The sequence below is a fragment of the Denticeps clupeoides genome, chromosome 7, assembly GCF_900700375.1.
Source record: "Denticeps clupeoides chromosome 7, fDenClu1.1, whole genome shotgun sequence".
NCBI classification, from domain to species: Eukaryota; Metazoa; Chordata; class Actinopteri; order Clupeiformes; family Denticipitidae; genus Denticeps; species Denticeps clupeoides.
The window spans coordinates 3,419,557-3,440,950 of NC_041713.1; the positions used below are offsets into that span (position 1 = coordinate 3,419,557).

Sequence of the window (21,394 nt, forward strand, 5' to 3'; positions counted from 1 at the left end):
GGAAATATTTCTTCAGGTATATTTGCTTCAGGCACCATTGCATAGCTGTCGTAATCAGAAGGTAGCTGGACCGAATCCCAGACCGCCAGGTACCTTCACACTGCTCCTTTGGTGATGCTGATAGCCGCCAACAGCTCACCAATGACTCCACTTCATTAGAAGATGCTCATTAACGTGAACGAACAAAAAGCAGCAGACCCGTTCTCAACATGTCCAAGTCAAGTTTGGTGGACAAACTACATCCGGCTCGTTGGTCTTTTTAATCCAGCACAATGAAGCTTGGTATAGAATTGGCAAAATAAAGTCATAATTATGAATGCTCACATTGGAATTAGTCCTGTAATGCCTGGCGTTCCACCAGGTGGTGCAATAGGCGCAGATGGAGCTGAAAGTGGGTTTTTACACTGACTTGAGCGGTAAATGAGCGGTCAGATTATGCGTAAACTGTGTTTAACCTCATATAAAACATCTCAACATGCAAAATTCAACTATTTACATCCAACCCGCTCATTTCCTTTTTCTTTCTTAGTTCAGCAAGCCTTTCTCTTAAGAAACACAGTTCCCACTAAAAGTGAATGTAAACATTGCCTTTTTAATATTCATGTCTGACATGTATGCATCTGGTGCTGGTCCCGAGTCAATGTGGCCCCTGAGTTTAAAAGTTTGCCCACCCCTGGCCTAGCCTAACACAGTCATTTTTACCACTGAAGTAAAAGAAAAATGAAGTACACAAAAAATTTATCCAGAATGAATCATTTACTAATTTTTGCACATCAAAACATATAAAAAAAAAACTGAGTAAAACAGAGGAAATTACACATTGCTTTACACAATTTTCAATCAGCACTCTTATAATGAGAGATTTTTTTTATTTGAATTAAAAACACAGCAGGGATGTATGCAGGTAAAACCCGTACACCTCCTTTTAACAGAAAACTCTGAAACTGTGACCTGAGGTCAATCGTTTCTACTGAACTGGGGCATTCTTCAGTTCCATAAACTACACTGTGCATAAAACTATACACACAAAAGAAAAACAAAATCACTTTCTTTACAACACAAGGGCTTTTTAAACTGGTATAAAGTGGCTCAATTGAAGTCCATTATAGGACCTTTTTCCAGAGTGCTCTCGTTTTATGCCTTCAATGTAAATGGGCAACAAAAAGGACACTGGCATTGGTTTTCCAGCTATGAAACGGTTATTTAAAAAAAAAATAATAATAATTCAAAGGACAAAAGAAAAACACTGCGCTCTTCATAAAAGACCAATTTCTGAGCTTCAATTTTGTCCTAAAATTGTGAGGTTTGCACCGGGCTCATTGTTCACCGTCCTCATTTCTAATAAGAGTCTGCTGTAAGGTGCAAAAGGTCATTATTTGGTCAAATTACATTTTCTGAATAACAGACTCAAAGCTTTCTTTGGGTGGCAAATATATAACTGATACAGCTCAAAATAAATGTTGGACATTAATATTTCTAAAATAATAAATAATTTTTTAAAATAGTGCCTAAACATCCAGTATGCTTCACAGGACCAAATGATGATGTCTGTGGTGCAACTAAACAAAGGGGTTCAGCAGGGTCAAACAGCTTCATGCATCGATTTAAAACCAGCAAAAAAAAAAAAAAAAAAAAAAAGCCCACAGCAAACCAGCTACGAAAAGAAAAACAGAACACCACACTAAGAACGAACGTGTGTGCGTATGTGATTTTAGAAAGAAAAAAAAAATAAATGCCTGAAGGCAGATTGACCATTTAAAAGAATTAATAAAAAGAACAAAAAAAAACAAACACAGTTCTGCAAACATCTCAGCAATTCTCATAAACACAACACCACAAATGTAAAGGTTTGAACGTGTGGAGTTTTGCTGTGGCTGTGAGGTAAGACCCGCCTTAATAATATCAGCGTTTAGAACACAGCTGAAGAAAAAGACCAAACTTCTCACATTCCTTACAAGCTCGCAGCTTCCTTTTCCTCTACTTCGGCTAATCTAAATCCAGCAACATTTCAGTCTCAGAACAACTGACAAGGTGTCGCAGCAACACGGTACAAAACAAGTGAGCGCGCCACTCAGGTCGCCATCCAAAGCACAAACGATAAATATGCCTCAGCACTGACCGCAGTCCTTTACAAACACACACTGACACTGGGAAGACTGGGGACCTCTACAGAGGGGCCATAAGGGGGGCCATTTATGGGTTTCTTATGTAACGGCCATAAGAAACCCATAAATCTCAAAGAACACCTTGTGGCGATTTAAAGGAAGTCGATTGAACAGTCATGTGACCGCCTGTCACCGCCGGCGTATCGGGGCTCACAGTTTGGTTGGAACAGCTCGGGGTGGGCGAGGTTATTGCTGTCATGTGCAGATTTGGAAGGCTGGACGCAGGAATGTTTCGTTTGGTCCCACGAAGGACGTGGACTTTTTTTCCACGACGGCGAAACCGGTTCGATCCCCTTAATAAAGTTCGGTTTATTAGGAGCTCTCCAGAAATGCAACTATCAATCAGGTCATGCAATCTGCGGTCATGTGACGGTACTGTTTTAAGACGTTGCTTTGTATTTGGGACCTTCATTCTGAGTGAAATAATGACAGAAAAGTAAACAGAATCAGAAATTTCACAGTGATGTCCAACTGTGTCCACACACACACACACACACACACACACACACACAGGTAAAGTTCTGCATCTCACACACATGTTGGGGTGTCGCGGAAGACATGTTCTGTCTCTACTGAGGTTTGCCCAGCAGGTTGGACAGAAAGCCAGAGTCCCGCTGGTGTGACCCGCCCCCGCGGCCCCCTGCCGACCCCCCAAACGGATCCATCTGGTTCAGCTCTGATTGGTCCAGCATCTCGAAATCCTCTCCGTCCAGATCGGTGTCCAGCTCGGAGCTGTCCTGTTGCCGGTAGGCGCGAGCGCGGTGGTCCCTGACTCGCGGCTGAACGGCGCTGGCCAGCGCGGCGTGGATCATCCCGGCGGCGATGTCGCCCGCCAGCCGGCCGCTGAGGTCGGCCGAGGCCTGCCGCAGCGCGCCCAGAGACAGATCCAGCTCCTCCTCGGGGTCCGAGTCCAGCAGGCCCGACTCCAGCTCCTGCAGGGTGGAGCGCCGGACGCCCGACAGCCGCGCCGAGCCCAGGCTGGGCAGACCCAAACTGGGGTCGTCGTCGTCCTCCATCAGGGTGGCGTCTGGGTTGATGGAGGGAAAGTCGGGCAGGTCACAGGCGAAGGACTCCTCTGGGTCACTGTGCCTGTCCAGGTCTGTGGAAAAACCAACCGGGTGGAATCTCCAACGAGAAGAAAAACGTTTTAATAAACAAGGGTGTTGTCTGACCTTCAGAGCCCTCAGTGAGGGGCGTCTGACCCCTGGAGAGATTGAAGGTTCCATTCTCCGTGTAGGAGACCTCGGCATCGGAGTGCTCGGAGTCAGAGATGTCCAGTTCCTTAGCAACCACGGCTTCATCAAACTGTAGAAAGGAGAAAAACAGAACACAGAGGAGATCACCACAGGTCACCAAAGATGGAACAGTCCCACCTACAGTCGTCTCTTCCTAATTACCGTGGGACAGAAGGCGGCGAGCTCCTCCTCGCTGTCACTGCAGTCAGCCGCGGCCCCTCCCGCGATGGGCTTCCGCAGGACTGGAACACGAGAGGTCAAAAAGGTCACGTTTAACCAACCGTCCAGAGGGCAAGCGGCCGGACACTCACACTGGTTGTCGATGGGCTTGGACATCATGTAGCCCCGGGGGCTGAAGTCCAGCCACCGCAGGGCCGGCTCCAGCCGCTGCCACAGGCGATGGTAGGCGGCCAGCGGAAACAGCAGAGCTGCCAGCACTGAGAGAGTAAGGAGATTAATTAATACGCTGCACTCGCTAAAATCACTGAACCATGTGGACTTCCTGTAAATAAAACAACGCTGAAAGGCCTCCGTCCAGCAGATAGCACCGTTTTGCATATAGTGTTTAATCTCTCTCCCTCGACGCAAACTAAATGGAACAAATTTCACGTGCTTTTGATGACACAATCTTGTCTCTTGTGATATAAGACCACGTCACATGACCGCTCCCCGCACGTCACGGTGGTCCAGAGCGTGGACTACGTTCTCCAGAGACAGCGGCCTTCGTCTACAACAGGGAGAGCAAGTCTCCACCATGGCTACGGGGAAGCTGAACGCGGGGGAACGGCGACGCGCTCGCCCGCCAGACACTTCCAAGCCCGAAAGGTCGACGTTGGGAGACTCTGCCGTGGAACAGAGGACCATGGCCTTCGACGGATCGTGGCAGATGTACACCCAGGAGAACCAGGAGGAATTTTTTAGAGCTGTGTGTGAGTAAAACCATTAAATAATTAAATGCCATTTAAAAAAAGCACTTGTTTTCACGGGTAATTAACCAGATTTGCATCCATAACGAATGTGCGACTAAGCAGATACAAGACTAATATCGGATAAAGATAAAACGACTGTATCTCGTTTTCACTGGGGATCCCAAGCTGTTCCCGATGCAGTTATCCGGATGATCCGAGACGTAAAACCTGTGACCGTGATCCAGCAGAAGGGGGACGACATTAAGGTGACCATGAAGACGCCAATCCGCTCCCAAACAAACACCCTCACCCTGGGCAAGGAGGTGCAGGTCACAACCATGGAAGGAAAGAAGGTCAAGGTGGGTCCAGAAAAGTTCCCGGTGAGACGACATTCAAATGATGCAAAGTTTAACCACAAAACGTCTGCGGTGGTGGTAACACTCCCACACCCACAGTGCACGAGCAGGATGGAGGAGGGGAAGATGATCTGCGAGACGGAGAAGTTCACCCACACGCGCGAAATCCTGGGTGACGAGATGGTGGAGGTCAGTCCGCATGAGATGCCACACAATTTCAGCCAAAATAATTCAAATCGAAATGACATCAAATGTGACAACTTTTATATTCATTAGATAGAATTAAAACCACCCGATTTCTGTAAACATGGATATATCACTCCAATGGAAGTTCTGGGCTGCTTCTGCAATTTTTTTACTTCCTCTCTGGCTTTTCAGACCCTCACTGCTGGATCTGTGACCCTCACCAGGCGAAGCCGGAGAATGTGAGAAGCTCCCTTATCAAAGTCATAAAACGTTTCCGTCCTTGATGACTCGACAATAAAAGCTAAATGACGGTAAAAGCGTTCGCGTTGTAGTCTGTGGATCAGGAAGCACGTGGAGTTCCAAGCACATCGGTACAACAGAGGCTGAAATCACCAGACTAGTCACGTCGCAAAGCTGCGTTGACGTATGGACCATCAGACCAGCTAACGCTGCACTAGGCAGGCTGTCCACTGCTTCATCCAGCACGAGGAAGACTGTTGGGACCGTCAACAAGCAACAGTATCCCAGGTGACACAAACATGGAACAGTACACACACACACACACACACACACACACACACGTAAACTGGAAATACAGAGAAGGATCATCCACAATTAGAAAAATAAAAGGGGTTTTATAGCATTTGATTAATAATGGAACTTCCTAAGCTTAAATAAAGCTTATTAGGTCAAAAAATGGTTTTCAAATCTTCAGCCACTATTAAACACAGGGGAAGGTCAATTTGCAATGAAAGTCTTCTTCACATTACTCACTTTGGAAAGCTGATAAATGGATATGTCTTATGGTAATGGAATTCTGGACTAATCTGAAATTAGCCATTTCCAAAATGGAATTGACACACACACACACACACACACACACACACACACACACACACACACAAGTTTAACATTTCCTCTCATTCAGTCCACCAAGTAAACTGCACTGGAACTGAACTTTTCCATCTTGGATTTTAAGACAGGGGGGAGGGCTCACCAGACGAGTAGAAGAGTAAAATTCCAGGGATGTAGCGCCCCACTATGGCCAAGAGCGTGAAGACTCCGGAGGTCAGCACACAAAACTGAAAAAAAAAAAAAAAAAAACAATTTCATTAGAGAAAAACAACAGATAATATGATGGTTTTAGGCAGAATGAAAGGAGAGCATTAAAATAAATAAATAGATAAAAACATTCCCAGGTAATAATAAAATGCCCACCTTCCCAGGACTTCGCTGTTTGAAGTGGATGAGCCCAGACGCACAGGAAGTGGCCGTAACCCACACCTCGGCCATGTGCTGGCAGAGCTCGGGCACGCTCAGCGTCCCAGGCTGAACCAGGCCCCAGCTGACGGGACCAAGACACCCAGTTAGTGACATCATCACCCCGCGACCTGACACTGATGACGAAATCCCACCTTACCTTTCAGCCCCGCTGTCGTGCAGTCTTTTCACTGCGGAGAGGCAAAGACGGCAAAACGCGCGGTGAAGTCTGGCTGCTCTTATTTATTCACGGATGCGATTCCATTATCCAAAATCAGAAAATTTGCACTGAAAAGGTGGGGCTCAACGCACCTTTGATCTCAGGCCAGATCTTGTTTCGCCAGGTGTCGACACACACGGCCAGCGCCAGGCCTGAAAAGAGGAGGAAGAACAGGCGCAGCGACGACAGGGCGAAGAACCTGCAGAACGGGCAGAGACCTTTACACACACCAGCTCATTTCAAACAAACCAGTGCTGAATAGTCCATTCATTGCGTTCCGAAGGCAACTGAGTTTGACAGTGAGAGGTGACGAGGACCCGTCTGTTGACCCCGGGGCCACCCGGCTTCTCAGGCTGGGAAAGCGCACTCGTGCAAAAGAGGACACTGGGAGTGACAGGTCTGGGCACGGGTACCATGAACATCTCACACAGCTGCTTCCAGTCGGGGGTGAATCAGAGTTACGATTCAACTTTACACACCACTCTGCATGACTGATGGTGCATCTAGGCGTAAAAATAGTTAATCGGCTAAACCTTCAGCCCCTAAACATGAGCAAACAGCCATAATTATCAGCATAAAACCTGTAATCTGCAAATTGGCAATTCTATTTTGGGCAAATATTTTTTAATTGATGCACTAGTATTTGCACAAGTTGAATAAGGCAGGTGACGTTATATGCAGAACATGATTCTCTCTCATTCCAGGTTTATCTGGAAGTGCTAGTAGCCTAGTCGGTAAGACACTCACCTAACTACCAGAAGACCCAGGTTCAAACCCCACGTACTACCATTGTGTCCCTGAGCAGGACACTTAACCCTCAGTGTGTCCAGGGGGACTGTCCCCGTCACTACTGATTGTAAGGCGCTCTGGATAATGTAATGTGTTCTGGTAGGTGCTCTTCACAGTGACAGAAATTTGAGGAAAATCAAGTAAAACCAAACCAGAATCCTGATTTTAATGCTGTGCGAGAAATAACGTGAAAATCGTGTGACCAGACTGAGAGAAATGGTAAGAACTGTGCCGACCCAGAGCTCCCTGGGGTCATTATTGCCCGTTGGCTTTGGCTTAAAAACCAGCGGGAGGTGCGAGTCGGCACCTGGCACCGGGATTTGTGTCTGAGAGTCGTGGAGGAGACCGACTTTACCAGACTTTATCATACCCACGCTGGTCAGATGATGAACGGGGTGGAGTCGGATCTAATTAGCTTCAGAGGACACGGGGGCAGGAGAACTGGGGCGGAGCAAGAACGGAAGGACAGCTGGGATAATCCAATAAAGACCGCATGCCTGAACTCCTCCAACTGGCCCTCAACTTCGACCAGCCTCGACAGTTAACTGTTTACTCAAATTTCAAAATACCATTATATAAAATCATAACTCTGATGCTAAAGAACATTAAAAAACAAATACGTTCTGTTGATTGTGCATTTATGTACTGGAACCTTGCAGGTTCAGCAGGGTCTGACTCAACAAGAATGAAACCATCAGCAGGCAGAAGGATCTATTTCCGGTGTAGCCCACCTCGGTGTCCGGTAGCAAGCGGTGAGTGGCATAGCCCAGATTCAATTGCTCTATATTCACCACCAGTTTATAAAAAAAAAAAAAAAAGGGGGGCCCTAAAATTTGGATTAAAAATTAAATTAATTCCCCCTCCTAAATCTTTCAGCTTTACTTAATGCTTTTAAGAGTGTCATTTAGTTCATTTAGTTGTGTATTGGCAAGGAGCTCACGATATGATACGCACCACGATACACAGGTCACAATACGACATATTGTGATATACTGTTACTGTAGATACCGTGATTGTTCACTGAAAATGTAAAAACTGCTGAAATACAAAATGCTCTGCCTGAAATGGCAAGTATCCAGCTGTGCAGCGCCATCTACAGGAGTGGAGGTTGTAGTCGCACACTGAAAAGCAGAACCATCTTTTGGCCAAAATTGGCATACTAAAATATTGATGTTTGATGCCCCTGTATTGATACAATATCGGCACATAAAATATGCCGATATGTCGCTGTATCGATATTTCCTAACATTTTTGTAAAACCTATATTGTAATCCATTATGATTGGCTCAAAGGAGTTCCAGGAGTAAAATGGGTGGTAGTAGCCTAGTGGGTAAGACACTCGCCTGTGAACCAGAAGACCTGGGTTCAAATCCCGCTTACTACCATTGTGTCCCTGAGCAAGACACTTAACCTCAAGTTGCTCCAGGGAGACTGTCCCTGTAACTACTGATTGTAAGTCGCTCTGGATAAGGGCGTCTGATAAATGCTGTATATGTAAATGTATATGTAAAACAATTGACCATACAAGTCATACTCATTCCAGGTGAAGGGATTTATTAAAGTAGCAATAACGGGCCCAAGCATGAACACCCAGTATACTATAATGATAGACTGGTAGATGTATAGTGGGCAACACACACTGTTCTGTGTCCCTAAAATCTCCAAAACCCTTCTGTCTAAAAGAGCCTGGGCCCTAATAAGGAGCCACAATATAAGTGACTGTTTTAAAGTGGACGGAAAACAAAGAGAGGCCGACTTAGTCTGGAACACAACAGAACAGTTTGTTCTTAATACTTTGAGACCTTTTGTTCTTAATAGTCATGGCCAAACTTCAGTTCAGCCATTCTGGCAGTCAATCTGAAGCTGACATTGTATGAGCCGAGAGGGCAGGACGACATTAACTGTGTCTTTACTTACCTGCTTGTGTGAGATGCGTAGAAAAGCTACAGCGTAAAATGATTAGCCCTTTCTATTTCATTTTACGGCACCATGGCCCTTTAAAAAAAGGGGGATTTGGGCTTAATCCGAGTCGGGGAAATAGTCCGATCCACCACTGGGCCACAACGCCGGTGATCTACATTTACGGCATTTATCAAGACGCCCTTATCCAGAGCGACTTACAATCAGCAGTTACAGGGACAGTCCCCCCCGGAGACGCTTTAAGTGTCTTGCCCAGGGACACAATGGTAGTAAGTGGGATTTGAACCTGGGTCTTCTGGTTACCCACTAGGCTACCACCACCTAATCTACTGGGGCACTTACCTGCCGACACCAAACTTGTCATTCTGAACTTTGTTCTTCCCTGACAACAACCATATTAACAACTTCGTCTGCTACATTATTATCTTCATATAAATATATATGATTGTTGTCGCACTGACCAGAACAGCGCGTTGACGGCCGCGTAGAGCAGCAGGCTGTGCAGCGGTCTCTCCCACACCAGGGCGGCCTGCAGGCACGTCGCCAGCCGCTCGTAGGGCCCCAGCGTCTCCTGGAGCCGCGCTCGGACCGCCCGGACCTGCGCGTCGCGGTCCTGGGAGCACGGGCGGCTGCGCAGGGCGCCCGCCGAGCCGCCGGCGTGGGTCATGGGGCCGAAAGTGGAATTAAAGTCCGAGGACAGCGGCGGCGAAACGTGGTCGAAAGGAGAGAAGAAGAAGAAGAAGAAGAACCAGACGGAGAAGTTACGAAGCCAGCAGGCTGCAACGCGTGGCCGCCGCCGTAATCATCGCAGCCTCATCGCAAGACACATCCGACCCGAGTCCGGCCACCGAGCGCCTGTTCGTCCTCCGACGGGCTGTAAAGCCAGAGGGCGGCGGGGCTGTGGAGATTAGTATCGGGTCACGGAAAAACAACAACAGCAGCAGCAGCTCAGCCGCGAAGACTCGCCCGGCGTCACGGACGGCGACTTCCCCTCGGCGCGTCCGAAGAAAACGGTTCACAGCTGAGCGCCGCCAACATGGCGCGACACCGACCGCCGCGACTCTCGCAGGTTTCGTGACTCGAATTCCGAACGAACCCGACCGACAGCCATATCCTCCGAGGACTCGGCCCGTCCAACCAGAAGCGTCGTCTCTTCTGGCGAGGCATTCTGACCAATCACGAATGCCGTGTCATGTGCCGCCCAATCGTCTGCGGCGTCTACGCTCACGACGGGCAAGATCCTGGATCAGATTTCATGACGCTAACAGCGTCAGAGAAAGCGGGGGTGACCTGATCTCAGATCAGCGACTTAGCGGGACAATTTGATTTGAACTGCATAGACATTCAGGTTAACTCATACAATCGCATGAAAGGGCGTTCTGACAGAAAAATACTAATAAAATACTAATAACTCTGAATAGATGGCTGACTTATGTGTTTTGTTAATGAAAATGTCAAAAAATGCTCAAATATATTTAATATTTTTAAGTTGTTCACAACCATCAGTTAAAAAAACGAACTTTTTTTTACAAGTCAACTGTATTTTGTATGTACACTTGTTTTCATTGTCCTTTCAAGTTTATATAAATTATCTGATTAAAAAGTGAAATTGGTGTTTTTAATGCCATGATTGTTTCACCAAGGAACGTTTTCTCACTAAATGTAATCTTTTTTTATTTGACTGTGAGCTGGTTTTGGGTTAATCCAATGTTCTTGAAATACCTTTCTTGCATGTTAACAAATATGACATTTTAATCGTAAAATGCAAATAAAATGTACTTTATTTACCATAAAAACATGATGAGTTAGCATGATTGGTGTGAAAGATCCCCCTTTATTCAGATTCAAGTTTTCAACATTTCTGTTAGCATGCCTGATGTCCCAGTTTGGCTACATAATACCTCAGTAGTTGAAATGGGATTCCAATTAAACTTTTGAGTAAGAACAAATTATGTTATGTAACATAAAAACCGAATTAGAAAAACTTTATTTTTCCTGGAGGAAATTGTTTGTGTGGTGAATGCCATATCACACAGACACAGAGAGACTCAGGGCAGTAGAATAATGCAACAATAGAGTAGGATAATTACAATAGTAAAAACTAAATAAATGAATTTAAATAAAATTTAAATCAGCGTAAACATATAACTTTAATATGACGAGTTATAATATTGCACATAAGATATAAACAGTAGGTTAAGCATGATATAGAAGACAGCATACGGTATTTTACATAATATTTGGTACATGGTGAAATTTAAATAAACTGAAGTACTGCACAGATTATTTTGTCGGTGAGTGTCTGAGGGAGGAGACACTATGGCAGATGGCGGATGGAAATAAGGCGGTCACTGGAGCGCCTTAAGATGGTCATCCTGTGGCTAAAGGTACTTCTTCTCAGATCATTTTCCACCCTGTGGAGTGGGTGGTCTACACTGCCTATGATAGACTGAAGTCTGGATGATGTTCTCCTTAAATTCCTTATTTTGCCATTTTCTGTTCTATTTTATTTCCTCTCTTATTTCATTATAAAACTTTTACTGTGCACAGTCAAAACAGGGTGGTTCAGGATGCATTTCACCTGAACATTTGAACGGGGCCCTTTGTGATCCTTTTTTTTCCCACTCCATAATCTGCATTTCTCAGTCTGAGACAGGTGAGGACTGCAGAAGGGGCAGTGGTGGCCTAGCAGTTAAGGAAGCGCCCCTGTAATCAGAAGGTTGCTGGTTCAAATCCCGATCTGCCAAGGTGCCACTGAGGTGCCACTGAGCAAAGCACCGTCCCCACACACTGCTCCCCGGGCGCCTGTCATGGCTGCCCAATGCTCACTCAGGGTGATGGGTTAAATGCAGAGGACAAATTTCACTGTGGGTCATTCTGTTAAATTGTTAACTGTTTAAATTTGTAAATTTGTACATATATACAGATATATATTTATGTTATTTTTTGCGATGCTATTACCTCTGTTTTTGCTGCTATTACCTTCTGCTTCTGTCCACTTTCTGCCGTGACAAGTGCAATTTCTAATAAAGGTTTATCTTATCTTATCTTATCTTATCTTATCTTATCTGTGGGGATGTGTGTAAGTGAAACCCTATTCAGTGTGTCCTCAGGGGGGCAGCGTTGCTCGTTTCATAAACTTTGATCCCCCTCTTTCAGAGTCAACAGGCCTGTCTGAATATTTAGTTATACTAATAGTTCATCTAATTCATGTTACACATCATATCTACATATATGTATGAAATGGGCCACAATTAAAGTTTCTTGAAAACATGAAAAATGTAAATAATGACGCCTCTTGGTTTTCCTTAAAAATTTATTTTAGAATATCTTAAAACCATTAAGGTAGGACACAGCAAATGAGTTGAGCACCACAGCTGAAATGACGTAAATACATTTTAATACATTGCATATGACATTTCCTGAAAAACTCAGCCAGTGAAACACCGCGAGTGGCATCATGAAGAGCAACTGTTCGAGACAGTTTTAAACAGTGCATTTAATACATTAAATCAGCAATATACTTAAACTGAAAGTCATTCCTTTCATTGTCAGATAGAAAGCGCACAGTTGCTTTCTGCCCTCTCGCTCTCTCTCGAGGGGTGTCGGGATGGTGCCACGGGAAACAGATGTCTCAGCCAGAACTGCAGAGGACAATGGCCGGAAACACGTTTTTAAAGGCTGTGCACATTTCTCCCCGTGGTGCCATTCAACTCTGACCCATCAGAGGAGCCCACGAGAGCCACGCCCGACACCCTTAACCTGTAGGCTTCAGAGTTGATGAATGATATTCCCACATCCTTCCCCAGAAGCCTCGGCATTTGAAATAATCCCCAAAGATGTCTCAGGCAGGACATGCTCCTAAGGCGTTTTAAATATATAACATGAATAACGTTACTTTAGCAATGGGTCATATTTATATTTGGCTTAATATTCATATTCAAAAGCAGAATGCCTTTGGTCTTAGCAAGTAACACAACTTTTGTCAACACAATCATGCCCTTCATATTCAAGTGCTACAAAGACTATAAAAAACAGATCTGAATTCTGCCTTCATCTAAAGGATGTGAGAGCCAACATATGGTTCCAGTTTCCCAGGCAGGATTGGCCTGCAAACCAAAGGAACTTTTACATCATGCGCGGCACAAAATAGCGTCAGCGAGCGCGGCCACGTGACCAGGCACAAACTGCAACCGGGTTCTGGTCCTGGTGCGCTCTGTCCTCCAGGCAAAATGTGAAACAGCGAAATGAGGACAAGAGGGCTCTAGACAGAGCGAGCATTTCAACAGGATATGTGGGAGGGGACTGCGCCTTGATGGGCGGGGCGAATGCAAAGTGAGAACGCGCGGCATCTATGAGCCAAAAGGGAGTGGATTTTAACAAAATGGTGCAGAAACCTTTTTTTTTTTAGCACTTAAAATTGCCTAAATGATATTTTCTGGGTTTGCCATGCATTATGTTATAGCATGTAAAATTTTAGAACATTGAAAAAGGAATATAAAATTAAGTTTATTCTTTGGGATGCCCTAGGAATACTGACAAAATCCTCTTCTGTAAGGTAAAAAAAAAAGGGTAAAGTGTCCAAGTGTCCATATGCAAATAATCCTCCACATTCTGTATAACCTACCAACTGTGGTCCTCATCACGACCTCCCATCTCCGTTCTTGGTCTTCAGCACCACGAGCAGCACCATAGCCGGGATGAGACAGATGGGGGTCATGGCCAGAGCAAAGACGATACTGGGGTCGGGGTCTTTCAGCTCCTCTGTGATGCACGTCTGAAAATAACTGGTGTGGATCTCGACAAAAACTTCCTCCACCATTGGATTTGGCCAGGGGATACGCAAACACTCTGCGATTCTCTCTGTGCACAGCGTGAACGTGTTGTAGAAGCTGAGGGAAAAGGAGAAGGAAAAAGAATGAACGACTAACCAAAAACGACATTGTAAAGGCGAACGCACCACAAACCTTTTGACTTCGTTCCACGTGCACTGGCCGGTGTGATTGAATGTTGCCATCTGCAGCTGAAAATCCAAGTAACAGGCGTGCTCGTGTAAATACTGGTAGCAGTTCATCACGCCCGTGATATTCAGACAAACGGACTTGACCTGCTGGCAGAATAAGTGCTCGTCGCTGGTGGCTGCGGGACGGACAACAACGGGCGGTCCGTTAGGCCCATGACACGAAACAACAAGGATGATCACAGTGCAGACGACTAGGCAATGCATTGATCAAATATCAGTATTCTGATGAAAACATGTATTTTTTGGAAACAAGTCACTTGTTCCTTTGGTCATAAAACAGACCCCATCCATGTTAATCCTGATCTGTGCTATTGCTTGCACATAGATATGAGAGAGAGGGAAAGAGAGAGCTATCCCATCATGCACCTTGTCCCCCTGAGGTCTGATGGACCAGCATCTGCAGCCTTGCGGTCACCAGCGCGTACGAAGCGCGCAGGGGCAAACCCCCCTGAGACGCCGCACGACTCCCACAATCCCCAGCGCGGCCTCGGCCCGAAACTTACCGGCCAGCAGCGGCAGGAAGACCCCGAGCAGGCCCGCGCTCCCCTTCATGTCCGCGGCGGCGAGTATCCGAGCCGGCCGAGCAGCGCGGGGCATTACGGGAAGGCGGACAGAGGCGTGGAGCCCGCGTTCCAGATGTGTCCGGGGCGCCCGTCCCGCCTCGTCTTTCCTGGGCGGGACCCCGGCCCCGGCCCCGGTTCCGACTCGTTCCGGCGAATTTGCGGCTTTTTTTTTTTTTTATTTTAAAGACCGAGGTTTGGGTTCGTTTCAAAACTAAAACGAGCCGATATTGGTTAACGGCACGAAACGCAAGAGACGTAGAACTTTGGCTTCCGCAATGAAAAATAGTTCCCGCCATGCTCTGGCCGTTTGCGTAGTTGCCAGGCAACAGCGCTTTGCGTTAAGGCGATCAATGAAGTCAATTGAACGGTTTTTGGTTAACGATTGACGGTTATTAAGCCCAAGTTGCCCGATTCATCTCCATTTTCAACAAGGCTTTAAACCAATCAAGAGTTTAGAGCTGGAAGCGAGGCGAAGCATGCCATGATTCTATAAAATACTAACACATCTGCTCTTAACCACCACCCTTGGTGAGGAGCGTGTGGGGACGGGACTCGAACCGGCAACCTTCCGATCACGGGGCTCAGAAAAAAACGAGATCAGCGATTTTAAACCACCGGACTTAGAATTTTCAAACGAACACCGCACGTTCTCCCGAGGAACCTCTAAGTGATGTTGAGAATGGGGTTCTGCTTCTTGTTCTGGCACACTTTTTTGTATCTTTGAGGCCTGCTGGTCCCAACCAGCAACACACTCTTATCATTTCTTCCCGAGTTCCAACATATATGCCCTCCGTGCAACTCGCTTCCCGTGCCAAGCTTTGTTTTATGTCTAATTTACGGGAAAAAAACGGGCCTCCTGTCCAGACTGAAATTAGGAGGGGTGCAGGCCTATCCCTTACACATTATGCACAGCTGGCCAGCAAACGCCCTCCAGATTTCTGCTGGACTTCAAAAAGATAATAATGTTCTGCTGTTCTTGGCAGCCAGCTCAATATCTGTTGTGTTTTTCTCAGCAAGAGGCCAAATTCACCTCTGAAACAATGTGTTTATTCTTCAGGGGCTCTGAAGTCTCCTGTGGATTGCTCAGATGGAGGATTTAGAGGAGAGACCAGATGTTGGGAAGTCATGGATACTGTAGAGGAGCAGGGGAAATATTCAAACCATCTCTCCTTAAGCTCTAGGACTGTAGAGGAGTAATTAGTGAAACGCAATTAACACATTTTAGTTCATTACCAGTATCAAATTTTGTTCATTACAACGGTGGCTGTAAGTCTGTCCTTTTGAGGTGAGACCCTAAATTAATGCAGTTCGGCAGCATATGCCTCATTTGCTAGACTTGTTTCGCCCTTAAACAAAACAGATCGCTACGCCACATTGTCATGGCAACAAAATGTGGAAAAAACGAAGGCCGCGCCTCATCTACATGCATTCCAGCCCGCTTTCCATCCATCCGCTCGTGTGTAAATTTATGAAAAATGCATTTGGGATCGTTGTTGTTGAAGGCTGGAGGCTGCAGAAGGGCGGAGGAAATGTGGAGTGGCTGAGTACACAAACATCGACTCCTCCTCTCAGCAGGTTTACATGAGTCCAGAACAAAAACAGGCGAACACTGCCCCAAACGATCGTGCAATGTGTCTTTTCCCCACTGAACAAATCATTTTAATATCTCTCTCTCTCTCTCTCTCTCCAGGGGGGACTGTCCCTGTAACTACTGATTGTAAGTCGCACTGGACAAGTGCATCTGATAAATGCTGTAAATGTTAAAAAATATATATACATACACACACACACACACACACACCTTCTCATTCACACACCTTCTCATTCAATGTGTTGTCTTTCTTTTCATGACCATTTACGTTGGTAGATTCTCACTGAAGGCATCAAAACTATGAATGAACACATGTGGAGTTATGTACTTAACAAAAAAAGGTGAAATAACTGAAAACATGTTTTATATTCTAGTTTCTTTGCTCTGATTACTGCTTTACACACTCTTGGCATTCTCTCGATGAGCTTCAAGAGGTCATCACCTGAAATGCTTTTCCAACAGTCTTGAAGGAGTTCCCAGAGGTGTTTAGCACTTGTTGGGGTCCAGCTCACCCCAAACCATCTGGATTGGGTTCAGGTCTGGTGACTGTGGAGGCCAGGTCTCCACTTTTTGTTAAGTACAGAACTCCACATGTGTTCATTCATAGTTTTGATCCCTTCAGTGAGAATCTACCAACGTAAATGGTCATGAAAATAAAGAAAAAACATTGAATGAGAAGGCGTGTCCAAACCTTTGGCCTGTACTGTATATATACACACACACCTGTATATTTTGTCTTCAAGCATCAAGGCAAGGCAAGCAGAGTCCATCATGGATCTGATCTTGGTCTTTTTTAATAATATGTGACTGTTCCTTCTGTAATGCTAATCTGCAATCTCGTGAATGTCCCTACAGCTGAAGACAGGTCCTTGTTGTTGGGAAAGATGTAGCGGAATATTTAGTCTCTCCTTTGAAGGCCACGAAACAAGTCAGAAATTGTTCGAAAAATTCAGAGAGCTGATTTCAGTTTTAGCGACCATTTTAGCCTTATATCTGTATGTCTGGGTCATACTGTTCACTGCTGAGGTTGCAGATTTGTATCTGCTCCGAATAGACAATGGAAGGATTTCTGAGGGATCACATTACACGAGCTCTCCTCAGTCCCGTCACTGGCTGCGAGCGCAGCGATCTGCATTCGATTGTCATTCATGTTCCAGATGTTCATGCAGTCCATTAGAATAAAAAGATAGACGGGACAAAGGCACACAATAAACAGGACACGCATCATGACTGCTTGCAACATTCCTCTTGTTCCTTCCTCATCCTTCAGCCTCATACTGTGACAGCAGGAAATGAGGTTTAATTCCTGAAGGTCTTTCCTTGCTCCAAAAAAGCTCCAAGATGGCCAAGATGACATGAATTGTTGCACTAATCTAAAAATGAACTACTTACCTTCAGTCAGTGTTGCATTTGAGGTGACGACGGTGGGTTTCATGGTGTAAGTCTGACATTTTGGAAGAGAAATGTAAATGATTCATAATAATATTATTAAAGGACCCAGAGTTAAAGTGGAAAAATATGAACAGGAGTGAATTTGGACTCTCACCTTCATGTCGTTTTCACTGACAATGGCCATTAGCTGCCCAAACAGCAAACCTGGGAGCGCCACTGCGAGGAAGGGACATCATCGTTTCATTAGTACGCATTCCGAAAAAATCTCCGTCAAGAATGCAGAATGTCAAAATCTTCACCCTGGCACAAGACCATACAGCCCGAGTACTTCAAAACAGGAGGAACCGTTGTGGGTAAGACACGTGACTATGAACCAGACGACCACAGAGTTCAAACCCCACTTACTACCATCGTGTCCCTGAGCGTCCCTGTAACTACTGCTCTGGAAAAGGCCGTCTGGTACACGTGGGGTCACGTAGCTCATCATGTTAGAAGACCACCTGCTTTCTGAATTGTAAATGGTTCTCCGCGACTCGTAAAACGCCATCCTGTTGATCTTGTTTGATTGTGGAAGATATTCTTCTTGTTGTAGAAACGTTTCGTAGAGGAAAGACAAGCCAGGAGGACAGAGAGGAAAAGAGCCGCATCCTCCATCCTCGCCTGTTCCTGTTCTACGCTTGTTTTTCATCCTGTTCATGCTTTTTAAAAAATTATCTGTAAGAGATCTGGCTGAACTTTCCCTAAAGTATGCTGGTGATGAAATTCCTGGAACTGGGAGACGGTGGGAAAGGATTCAAACTGATAATGGGTTTGAGGTGGCGATTTTTTCGAAACCCTTCCAGATTTAGGCTTAAGGGAACAGCAAATTTGTGACACAATTGGTTTGATAAGTCCATGTAACAAGTAATTTGTGCCTAAATAAACGTGTATGTATATATACACAGGCATGTATTTGGCACACATTACTTAATTCTGTCACAAACCTGATGTCCTAGTGAAGAATGTCTGTTTCATGGTTAAGGAGAGCAGTGGAGCACCTGACGTTACCCCAACCTGAGCTGTGATCAGAATTTTTATTACATTTTATCAGAAGTAGTTGACATGGTTGTGTCACTCGTTTCATGAAAAAATACTATAGCGACATAGAAATCTGTTTCTTTATGTATGAAATCTTTGCCTCTACAGATGAATGTAAAAATCAATAAAGCAAAATATTTCACGCCGCTCACTCACCGCAGAAGAGAAGCTCTGACGCAGGAGGCGAGTGCTTCATGTTCCCCGTCGCGGCGAAGCCTGAAGGTCGGGTGGAGTGTGAGCCCCTCGGCAGGACAGGCACATTTCCTCAGGTGGGTGTGTGAACACACACTGGCACTGCAGACCGGCAGCAGGGGGAGGGCCCATCTGTGCCCCGCCCCTCTCGTTTTCCCTATACACTCGTAATAATTTCATAATTCACTTCTGTCTGTATTGCATTATAGGCTTTAGGGCTCATCTTGCAGGTCATGTGACCTCAGATTTGGCGGGTAACATGTTTTATCAATTCATCTGTGTGTAAAAGTGTGAGATTTCTGTTGTTCCAGAGTGTTTCTTAATGGTGACGCTGAGCTGTCTGAGGAACATTTGTGTGAAGAATCATAACTGATGACATGTCCTCTCCCCACTGAGTCCCGGAGGAGCGTCCTTCCCAGATAATGACGTACACACAGCCCCATCCCACATACACACACACACACACACACACCCACACACATACACTCAATCACATACAGCCTTATTACACACACATACACAAATACACACACACTACAGACCCGCTCAACAACGTTCTTTCACACACTTTCAGACCCTCGTGCACTGACACACACACACAGTCAGTCATTCACTGACACACGTACACGACCCTGCGGCAGGGGTCCTGACACAAATACACAAAACACACACTGATATGTTGAGACACACACGTCCCTATCCACGCTGCTGACGCATGTTCAACGCAGCCGGGGGGATCTGGCACAGACACATATACACAAAACACTCACATCCACAGGGGAGGCAAAGGTACACACACACACACACACATAATCATACACAAACACAGCGATCACTCAGCATATTCATCTCCCCCTCAGCTGGGCTCGGGTCAGGCCCTCACGAAGATCTGAGAGACAAAAATGTTTCCACATTTTGTCCAGACCAGTGTTGAGTGTTTCCCGGCAGCTGTCTTTCTGTTGTTCTTTTTCCTTTTAACAGATTTAATTACATAAAGACACCAGTGAAGGGACAGGGGGGTAAATCCTGGATGACAAATGAAAGTGAATGAGTATTTTGAATCAGATGTGGGCTGCTACTGGAAACCACTGGAAGGAAAATGGAATTGGGTTGGCATGTGAGAACAAGTTGTGCAACGGCATTCTGGATCAGTTGGTGAAAAAATGGCACCGATCTGAACAAATAGCTTGTGTGGTGAGCCAACCCAACACAAAATCGTTACTTCCAAACCAACTCAAACAAAAACCCTTATCCCTCAATCTTACCCCATAACCCTTACCTCCCAACCAAACCCAACCCAGAACCCTTTTCACAAAAGCCAAGCCAACACAAAGCAAATTTCTTACCCTCAACCCAACCCAGCACCATAACCCTTACCTCCCAACCAAACCCAACCCAGAACCCTTATCACCTAAGCCAAGCCAAACCAAAGCAAAATTCTTACCCTCAACCCAACCCAGCACCATAACCCTTACCTCCCAACCAAACCCAACCCAGAACCCTTATCACCTAAGCCAAGCCAAACCAAAGCAAAATTCTTACCCTCAACCCAACCCAGCACCATAACCCTTACCTCCCAACCAAACCAAACCCAGAACCCTTATCACCTAAGCCAAGCCAAACCAAAGCAAAATTCTTACCTTCAACCCAACCCAGCACCATAACCCTTACCTCCCAACCAAACCCAACCCAGAACCCTTATCACCTAAGCCAAGCCAACCCAAAACCGTTACCCCAACCAAACCAAAACCATTACCACATAACACAAACTAATCTATGACCCTTTCTTTCTAGCCCATAAACCAAAATTAGCTCAACCCAAATTCATTTTGACTCCAGTAACATTATACTATTTTAACGCTGTTGCCAGAAAAATGAAATCAGTTAAATCAATTGAATAGTGAATTCTTAAACAAATCACAACTATTATATATGATATAGTTCTTAACTTATCAGTTGGGTAGACTAATTCTGACAAATCACTTCCTTTTTTAATAGATTCTTCATTGGTCGCTACCATGGTGCAATCTGATGTGAGTCAGGAACTGTTGGTCTCCAACAGAAAGTGGACAGAAAGTGCTCAACACATCTGCGAATAGTTTATCTCATTCACAGCTCCAAAGTCTGAGCAACAAAACATACTTTTTAATGTGTGGTGGGTTACATTAGCAAACTCACAAATTGCAAGTTACAAAATGCTTTATGCGTGGAAATAAATCTGAGTCCACAAAGTCCACAAAGCTGACCCTCACCCAGAAATCCAGCAGTGAGTTCACTTCTGCAGCCCAACTGAAAAAGATACAAGTCGGATGCATTTCAACATTTTTGTAAAATAAACCATTCTGAAATGTGAAACTTTTTAGGAAGCTATTTTTTCATGTTTCAACATCTATATTGAGTGAATTAATATGTTGGTATGATGATACATTAAACCAGATTTTCCAAACACAGTTAAAATTCACAGAGTGCTGGGAGACCTAAGATTGGTGAGTTGGACCAGAAAAAGATGTACTAAAG

At 45.3% G+C, this 21,394-nt stretch overlaps 3 protein-coding genes across 7 annotated transcripts; 1 reads left to right on the forward strand and 2 right to left on the reverse strand.

Annotated features, from left to right (window-relative positions):
- Window positions 1–737: 737 nt before the first annotated feature.
- On the reverse strand, window positions 738–10,187 carry retreg3 (reticulophagy regulator family member 3). The gene is made up of 9 exons (XM_028986462.1): window positions 9,501–10,187; window positions 6,423–6,529; window positions 6,271–6,301; window positions 6,069–6,195; window positions 5,848–5,932; window positions 3,712–3,837; window positions 3,563–3,642; window positions 3,338–3,470; window positions 738–3,264 (listed from the first exon to the last, which is right to left on the reverse strand). The coding sequence occupies exons 1-9, from the start codon at window positions 9,704–9,706 to the stop codon at window positions 2,735–2,737; spliced, it is 1,425 nt and encodes a 474-aa protein (XP_028842295.1). The 5' UTR covers window positions 9,707–10,187; the 3' UTR covers window positions 738–2,734.
- Window positions 4,145–10,535, forward strand: LOC114794119 (fatty acid-binding protein, liver-like). 4 transcript variants are annotated; one of them, XM_028986465.1, is made up of 8 exons: window positions 4,145–4,329; window positions 4,495–4,688; window positions 4,764–4,853; window positions 5,043–5,089; window positions 5,183–5,378; window positions 5,830–5,918; window positions 6,077–7,871; window positions 9,504–10,535. In XM_028986465.1, the coding sequence occupies exons 1-5, from the start codon at window positions 4,155–4,157 to the stop codon at window positions 5,235–5,237; spliced, it is 561 nt and encodes a 186-aa protein (XP_028842298.1). In that variant the 5' UTR covers window positions 4,145–4,154; the 3' UTR covers window positions 5,238–5,378; window positions 5,830–5,918; window positions 6,077–7,871; window positions 9,504–10,535. The 4 variants fall into 4 exon arrangements, with proteins under 4 accessions (XP_028842298.1, XP_028842299.1, XP_028842296.1 ...); XM_028986466.1 differs by having other exon boundaries at window positions 4,495–4,667; XM_028986463.1 differs by having other exon boundaries at window positions 4,495–4,853.
- A 1,802-nt stretch (window positions 10,536–12,337) lies between these two features.
- Window positions 12,338–20,181, reverse strand: ramp2 (receptor (G protein-coupled) activity modifying protein 2). 2 transcript variants are annotated; one of them, XM_028987554.1, is made up of 5 exons: window positions 18,842–20,181; window positions 17,763–17,824; window positions 17,609–17,660; window positions 14,007–14,178; window positions 12,338–13,931 (listed from the first exon to the last, which is right to left on the reverse strand). In XM_028987554.1, the coding sequence occupies exons 1-5, from the start codon at window positions 18,879–18,881 to the stop codon at window positions 13,682–13,684; spliced, it is 576 nt and encodes a 191-aa protein (XP_028843387.1). In that variant the 5' UTR covers window positions 18,882–20,181; the 3' UTR covers window positions 12,338–13,681. The 2 variants fall into 2 exon arrangements, with proteins under 2 accessions (XP_028843387.1, XP_028843388.1); XM_028987555.1 differs by lacking the exons at window positions 17,609–17,660; window positions 17,763–17,824; window positions 18,842–20,181 and adding an exon at window positions 14,566–16,390.
- Between the last annotated feature and the right edge of the window lie 1,213 nt (window positions 20,182–21,394).